The sequence below is a fragment of the Canis lupus genome, chromosome 16 (assembly GCF_048164855.1).
Source record: "Canis lupus baileyi chromosome 16, mCanLup2.hap1, whole genome shotgun sequence".
In the NCBI taxonomy this organism is placed as follows: Eukaryota; Metazoa; Chordata; class Mammalia; order Carnivora; family Canidae; genus Canis; species Canis lupus.
The window spans coordinates 34,882,030-34,890,000 of NC_132853.1; the positions used below are offsets into that span (position 1 = coordinate 34,882,030).

The 7,971-nt window shown below is 59.4% G+C and overlaps 1 protein-coding gene across 1 annotated transcript; it reads right to left on the minus strand.

Annotated features, from left to right (window-relative positions):
* Positions 1-1,073: 1,073 nt before the first annotated feature.
* On the minus strand, positions 1,074-5,968 carry TMEM92 (transmembrane protein 92). Its single transcript, XM_072782197.1, has 5 exons — positions 5,808-5,968; positions 3,123-3,148; positions 2,236-2,310; positions 1,910-2,105; positions 1,074-1,667 (listed from the first exon to the last, which is right to left on the minus strand). Exons 1-5 carry the CDS (start codon positions 5,874-5,876, stop codon positions 1,560-1,562), a joined length of 474 nt encoding a protein of 157 aa, XP_072638298.1. The 5' UTR covers positions 5,877-5,968; the 3' UTR covers positions 1,074-1,559.
* Between the last annotated feature and the right edge of the window lie 2,003 nt (positions 5,969-7,971).

Sequence of the window (7,971 nt, forward strand, 5' to 3'; positions counted from 1 at the left end):
TGCACAAAGCACGTATATCTTCTTTTTCCTCCCCCTCATCAATCCCTGAAACTCATGGGAACCTTCTTGTGACTGTGCTCATTCTCCTAACTGCCAACTCCATCTGACACGATACTATCCCCAACCAACCACTGTGCTCCCTCTGGAGCTCTGTACCCAGCCCCAGTCAGGCAGCCCCTGTTCTTAGCATCTTCGGGGCTGGCTGTGCCATTTCCCTGCTCCTGGCTCTGCCACCAGCCTGGGCTGTGACACCCTAAGAATGGATATTTTTGAGAGAGCCCTGTGGCCAGCACAGCAGGGCCAGTCCTACCTCCGATCTCCCCAGGAGCTTCGGTCAGTGCTGTTGCTGTGCCCGTCTGCGGAGGAAGGCTGGCACACACGGGCTGCAGGGCAGAGGCAGGGTCACGGCATCAGAGTCCAGCCCTACCTGGGCTCTGAGACGCTGACGTGGAGGGTCTCTCTCCCGCCGTGGACCCCATGCTAGTCCCCCAGCTCCACGCTTCGCTGCAGGCCCCATGGGGATGAATGCTCCTCGAGAGGACTCTCTCCCATGGTGCAATGGGGAATGCTTCTTTCCTCTTAGGGGTTAACCCCACAGATGAGCTGAGGTGGGAGTGCCCAGAACACACATGGGGCTGGAAGAGAGGGAGAATCTGCCCTTTCCTCTTCTTCCCCCAGAAGATTCTAGGGTGGGGCAGATGTGGGAGGCCCCACCCCACAGATGGCTAGCTTCCCCCACCCCCTTCCCCTCACCCCCTCCCCATCCCCGTGGCCAGGATGGCAGGGAGCTGAGCTCCACCGGGCAGAGCAGTAGGAGGATAGGATGGTGAAGAACAGAACAGTCGCTCCCAGGGGATCCCCAGCTCCCTGTCCAGGCTCTTTAGCACCATGACCTGGGTCTGGGTCAAAGCATCTGCAAAGATCCTCTCCCAGAGGGTGGTTCACAGATGTACTGTCCACCCAGGCTCATCAGTAACACATCAATGGTAGGATTTGGGGTGCAGTGACCTCCTCCCTGCCAGTCCTCCAGCAGTGCCTAGGCTCACTCCCCAATTACACAGCCAGAGGCGGACTCCCAGTGACAACCAGGTAAAATTTAGTGAGTACACATTTGGGGGGTAGGGTACAACAGGGTCTTCTCTATTCAAGTAGACCTGGAGGTGGCGAAGAGCCCATGCAGTGCAATCTCCCAGGAACAGGAGTGCCCTCTACAAGATCTCGAGATTTGTATACCCCTCGGAAACAGGGTTCTCTCCACTCCTCAGAGTAGCCCACCCTACCGGTGGGCACCTCAAGGCACCTCAAGTGTCGATATCTTCCTCCTGGCAGCCTCTAGCATGAGATGGGGGCTGAGGGGAGGCTGACACTCCAGGCCAGCATCTGGGACAAGAGAGGCAGCTGAGGTGGAAGAGGACGGGAAAAACAATAAGTTAAAATCAAGAACAGCAGAGACATGGCAGGAGGGGTGGGGGTGTCACAGGGGTCCCAGGAGTCTTTGGCTTAATCCAGGAGGTACTGCAGAGGAGGGGCTGATACTGCAGTTCCAGGAGGGCGGTGGCTCAGAAGGCTGGGTTGTCGATGCCCCTGGGCACCCCAGGGTGCTCCTCAGGCATGAAGCTGTAGGGAGGGGGTGGCTCCATGGGGGGCAGAACAGGCTTCAGAATGATCTGCAGGTAAAAGAGGGGACACAGAGTCTTCTCAGGGCCAGGCACCAGCCATCACCACCCAAGTGCTGGCTGTGCATCCTTCCCAGGGAGGGGGTGACGCGACGGTGGCTGCAGAGCCCTCTCTAGGTCCGGAGGCCTGGTGGAAGGAGGGCCTCGCTGTCACTGGTTGCTCTAAAAATCTGGACAATAGGGAGGTATGGCCAGCTGAGGAACAGAGCAAGGAATGGGACAGAGACACTCACCTCGCTGTAGGGGGGTGGGGGCTCAAAGGTGGACGTCCTGACCCTCTCTGGGGGGGCAATGGAGGGCGGATCCGGGGGCTCCTCACGATCCACTGGGGGGTCCTGCTCCTGGTCTCCACAGTTGCGACAGAACCGCTTAGCCACGCAGCAGATGCACAAAAGGGGTATGATGATGAGGAAGGTGATGACAAAAATCCTGGGGTAAGGAACCACCAACATCTCCCTGAGTCTCTGGGCTGTCTCTGTCCCTTCCCCCACCAACCTGCACCACCCCTTGGGCAGGAGGTCCAGGCAACCCAACCACTATGCCCTGGCCCTGGGCTCACCTCAGAGGACTGGAAAAGAGCTCATATTCTTGACAGCAGCTGTCACCGCAGCATTTGAATCCTTTGGGGCAGGTGCTGGAGGGAGGCAAAGAAAGGCTGTTGGTACCAAGGTGGCAAAAAGATCCCAGCCTCCACACAACTCACTCATACACTCGGGGCACAAGCCATGCCCCAGCAGGGTGGGAAGGAGAAGTCCTCCTTGGGCTCTGTGGGCAAAGCTGGGTCTAAGACCCAGGATCTGGATTCCAGGCTCACTTCACTACTTGTGCCAAGTCACACTTCTTTCTGGGTCTTACGTTCCTTATCTATAAAACGGGTGGGATGAATGTCCTGTTGACCTCACTGGGCAGGTGTGGGGATGGCATGTTGCAGTGCCTGCAAGAGCCCTCTAAGGAGAGGGACAGGGCCCTCCTGCCCACAGTCCCCGGCAGTGGGGGCTGTCCTGAAGCGAACTCGAGGAGCCCTTGCTGGTGCCCATGGAGTAAAAGGTGGGAAGGAAACGGTGTTCCTGGAACATCCAGGGCTGATTTGATGGAAACATTCACCTGCTCAGGGGCCGCCCCCCTCAGTCCCTCCTCATTCGCTCAGGCCTTTGGGCATTTATATATTAAGGTTGGCACAGTTTGCCTGCCCCATCCCCTGGGGGCGGGTACTCCTGGAGGAGAGACAGCCTGAGACCTAGAAGATGGAAAGAGGGGTGGAGATTAGACTCCAGACACGCCCACAAGTGCAACTCTGCCCTGCTTGGCAGGAGGAGAAGGGCAGGAAGTGGGGGGAATGTGATGGATGAGGTGCCTTTCTGGCCCCCTTCCCATGAAGGCAGACAGGGCAGGATTTGGGGTGTCTCCTCCCCAGACTGGAAGTTCTAGCCCAAATCCCAGACTTACAAGAAGAGCCCACATTTGGCTGCAGCCTGTGGAAGAAAAGAGGTGGACATTAGGGGGGAGCGGTCATAAACCGAGGGGTGGCATCTCTACGCAGCACATGCCGCCAGGTGCCTGAGAGCCTGCAGCGGGTCCCCAATGGATCAACATCCTCCCCCAGCCTGCTTCTTCATATCACTGAAGGTCTGTGAGTGGAGCCCCAGCTGACACGGGTGCCCCCAGCTCTCCTTTCTCTCCACACCACACCCCTGCACCACACCTGCTCACCCCCAGATTTGGAAGCACGTGCCTCTGATCACCCCTTCAGTCTATCTCCTTTCCATGCCTCCTCTACAGTCCAGAGCACCAGCACCTCTCCTCCTGCTCACTCCAATCACTCCCCACACTGAAGGCAAGTTCCTATCCAGCAAATCTGATCACCTAAAACCATGCTGGAAGCTCCCCCTTCAGTGTCTCCCTGGTGCCTGGACCCCCAGCCACAAGTGTCTGCCCCCTGTACCCCTTGCACACACAGTTGGTAGCAGTTCCCTGAACATGCCTAGTTGTTTTACACCCGCATGCAAGGGCAGGCCCTCTTCCTCCTGCCTGCATGGTCAGCCGAACCCCATTCATCTTTCACTTCCCTAGGGGTGTGTGTGGGGGCGTGTTCCTTGCTCTTTGAAGCCACCCAGACCCTCCTCTGCGGGACCCAGCTTCACCATCCCTCCCTCCCTTTTCTGCACCAGTTCTGTTGGGCATCCAGGGTATTGGTCCAGAATTTAACCGGATTAGCAACGATGTGTATAAACCCTCCTTGAAACATGCTTAGCCCAGGTATCTGTGAGGCTGGCTCCCACACCTCCCTCTCTGTCCATCTTATTTAAAATTACGTCTAGTCCCCCAAAGCATTCCTTGCCCCTCCCCCTCCTTAAGTTTTCTGCAGAGCTCCTACCTGCAGCTAATATCCTATATGTTTCCCTTTATCTTGTTAACTGTTTGTCTCATCAGAAGAATGTAAACTCCAGAAGGACAGGGATTTTTGCCTGTCATCACTGGTGAAAAATCCAACCACCACAATATTGGCAGAATGAATGAAAGAGCAGTCGCTGATTACCTGGTTTCACTTCCTCCTGGCTGCTCCCAGACTGTGGGGTGGGTGTGGGGGGGCAGGGAATGCAGGGGTGGGAACACAGGAGGGAATGGGAAGTTATCTGTCACTCCCCTCCAACCCCCAGGTGACAAACAACCGCAGCATAAGGGTAAGATGCCGACTCTGGCAAGATACCGCGTCTTCATACCTTTACTTGAAATAATTCAATCACCTTTCAATTGCTAACGACAGTAAAGCCAAGAAAACTGATGCTAGCCACTAACACTTGGGCTGATTCTCCATCTCTGGGCTCAGCTCCACCTGGAAGCCTCCCTCCCACAAACCTTGGCACCCCAGGGACTAGAGCAGGAAGGCCGGCCCAGAGAGAGGGGGAACTTCACACATAGGGGCTAATGCAGAATTGGGGGCAGACCAAGGTGTCCAGACACTCAGGCACCCTCTTCCCCCTTCAGATTCCAGACCCCGCCTCTCCCCGCTCTCCTGGCCCCCAGCTACGGACAATGAACAGGTAAAATAAGTGAATCCTGAGTTGCTGTTTGGAGAGGTTCTCTTACCCCCCTTTAACCTGGGGGTGGTCTTGTCCGAGGTGGTTGAGCCTGAGTTTTATTGAGCGGCTGTGTGGTCGTGGAGAACCTCAGCTTACTGACCCGTGCAGTGGGGACATTATAAGCACCTGGCCCCAGACGTTGCTGGGAGAAATCAAGAGGATGCTCAGCTGAGTGCTGGCACAAACGGCTTGCCTCCCGGCTGGGAAGGAGCACCCGGGCTCCAGGGGCAGAGGCTGGGGAGTGAGCACAGTTGTGATGGGGCCCTGTTCTGGGGAGGGGGCCTGGGACGTCGCTGGCATTCTTACCAGAAGTGAAAAATTCTAGACTGTTCTAGGCTAGACTAGACTCATGTCAGTTGCCAGGATAATCTCCCATCCCAGGACTGGACAGGACTCGCCCAACAATTCAGAGTTTAACAGAGGAACGGAGGAATGAGGGGGTGCATAAACCCTACCTCCCGCTCAGAATCACTGATTTCAGAGGTCAGCCCTGCACTGGGTCAGGCAGCCAGATCAAATTCTGCACAGGCCGGAATCCTACGCCCACTCCTAGAAGGCGTGGAAGGAGCCTTCTCTCCCCTAAGGGACAAGCAGAGAGACACAGTCCCAGAGAGGGCCAGAGCTTCCCCCAAGGTCACCCAGCACTGGAGGAACAGAATTAGGGAGACAGGCTGGCCAGGCGTCCAGACCTCGGCCCCCCCTAGTCCCTGTCCTGACGCCGCGGGAAGAAGCGGGAAGGACGAGCCCAGACTAATAGGAAGGTCAAAGTCCCGCTCACAGTGGAGCACTAGGTGTCAGAGGGTGGTGGGCGGGGGCCAGGTTCCTCCACACGGTCCCCCACAGGCGATAGGAACCCAGGCCTCCTCGGGACCTCCCTCCGCTGCCGCCACCTCCACCTCGCCGGCAAAAAGAGAAAGGAAGTCGCTAAGTGCACACGGGTCACGAGGAAACCCTGACAATGGAAGGTGGTGACCGGGCTCCAGGAGTAGGCCCCTGACCCCACAGGGGTAGGGCCCCGAAAGTTCTACAGCTTCACTTCCCAAGCGCTCACCTGTTGGGGGCCCGTCAGCAGGCCAAGCAGCAAGGTGGGTAGGAGGCCGGGGACCCAGGTGTCGGACATCCTGGCATGGGGGCCACCGAGCTTCCGTGTGTAGGGGGAGGAGGGGAGAGGCGGGGCCGCGACCTCTCCCACGTCTCTCCACCTATGGGGCCCCGCCTCGGGATGGGGGCGGAGCTTATGCACCCGCGAAGGGCCGGACTTGGGGCAGGGAGGGCGCGGGAGGGGAGGGGCGGGGGGAGAGGAGACCTGGGTCTCCGGAACGGGGAGGTAGAAGAGATTAGCTGGTTAAAAAAAAAAAAAAAAAAAGTGCGATCAGTTCTAGAGCTACTCGTTGCCAGTCGTCGCTCCTCCACCCCTCCGTGGCCCCGGGGTTGGGGGAGGCGGCGCTGCGCCGGCCGGGGGTCGGGGTGGGGGCGCTGGGGGAAAGGATGCGGGCAGGGCGAGCTGCCGCTGCAAGCCCTTCCCATCTGCGCTCGCGGGGGGCAGAGTTTGCGGAGAGGAAGGCGGAGGCCCGGGGGTGGATAGACGGCACTGTAGGGCGCGTGGCGGGGGATGTGTCCCCTTTATTTTCGGCCAAGAACAGAGGGACAGGCGGCCTGGTAGATTTCAGGGCCACAGCACTAGTACGTTTGTGTCCCCCCGGGGTCCCCCGCACCGCCGGGGGGATGTGCTAGTGCACTTCCTCTATTTGACTCCAGGGGAAATTATGGCCCAGGACTCGGGGATGGGCCCCCGGGGTCGGCCCCCGGGGCGAAGCGGAAGCCGGGGGAACAGGGGCGCGGCCGAGCCGGCCCATCCGGATTCCTGGAAAGACCCCGCGGAGGCGGTCCCGGCTGGGAGGGCCGGATTCCGACCCTCGGCGGCCGCGCCCCAGCCCTCCGGGCGCGCCGCGCTTCCCGGGTCCGGCCGCCAGGTGGCAGCATCGCCCAACGCCGGATTCCCACGGAGCCCAGCGCCGCGCGGCCGGGACCTGGGGCCGGGGCCCCGCGAGCGCCCGCCCTGGGGGAGCAGGCTGGTGGGCGGGGTGGGAGGCCGTCTCCGGGGGGCAGAGGCGCCGGGCGACAGCCAGATGCCCGCACGCGGAGGAGACGCGGGGGCCCCGCGCCGGAGCTGGAGAGATGGAGGCCGGACCCCCGGGGAGGGGGCGAAGGGGAGATGCTGGGTGGGTGCTGCTCCGGCCCCGGGGAGACGCGGAGGGCTCCCGGGGAGGCTCAGCAACCAGCCTGTTAGGCGTCTCCTGCCGCGCCTCAGATCTGACTTTGCCCCCGAAAAAGATCCCCAGCTTAGTAGGGACGCACGGAACTTCCTCCTCTGGCTGCCGCTTCATTTTCTCTCCCCGCTTGCTCTTTATGTCTGTCCTCATCCCTGCCTTCTAACCTCTCCTGGTCCCTCGCCATCCCTCCCGGTCCATCCTCCTGTTTGTTCCCGGCGCTGCCTCCGACGCTCCTCTCCACGTCTGCGTGTTTGCTCCTTTTCCCATCTCTGGTTGTGAATCACTGTCTCCCTGGGAGTCTGTTTCTCTGTGCGTGTGTTTCTATTTCCTTTGTGTCTGATTTGGTCCTGTGTCTCCCTGACTGGGTTTCTCACCAACTCCCCGGGTCTCTCTGGGCCCCTCTTTCCCTGTCTCTGTTTCTCATTATCTGTTGGCCCTTTTTGCTCTGCTCTTAAGGACCGAATCTTCCAGTCTCCTAATCCAAGTGAAATTGGGGTCTGGCCCCACACAATGGCCTCTATTTCCAGTTCCTGGTGACTTTGAGCCTGGAGAAGGTCATGGGCAGGGGCAGCTCACAAAGTTGGCTCTGGCCCCAGGTAGCCCCTCTACCAAGGGGGGGCTAATCCAGAGAGTGCTGGAGCCTTCTCCCAGCAATACCCACACCACTGCTCCTTAGTGAGGTTCTTGCTAACTTGGGCTTCCCTCTTGCCCCTGCCGTGTTCCTCCTACACCCAAGCCCTGGACCCCCTGCCACTCTGCCTAGACCTGGAGTCCCGCCAAGGTATGGCCTTTAGGAAAGATGGGTGTGTTTAGGGGAAGAGGGTATCTTGGGGAATGAAATGGCAGAACAGAGAACGGGATGGAGGAGTTTGAGGGGTGGACGTGGAAGGCTGGGGTAGGGGCACAGTGGGGCCCCAGGCTGAGGAGACAGGGCCCTTTCTT

Excerpts from the sequence above, each read along its gene's own strand:
- TMEM92 (XM_072782197.1), bottom strand. The coding sequence starts at position 5,876 with ATGTCCGACACCTGGGTCCCCGGCCTCCTACCCACCTTGCTGCTTGGC. Across the intron at positions 3,149-5,807 it reads TGCTGACGGGCCCCCAACAG|GCTGCAGCCAAATGTGGGCT; the intron begins GTGAGCGCTTGG and ends TTTCTTCCACAG. Across the intron at positions 2,106-2,235 it reads CTCTTTTCCAGTCCTCTGAG|GATTTTTGTCATCACCTTCC; the intron begins GTGAGCCCAGGG and ends TCCTTACCCCAG.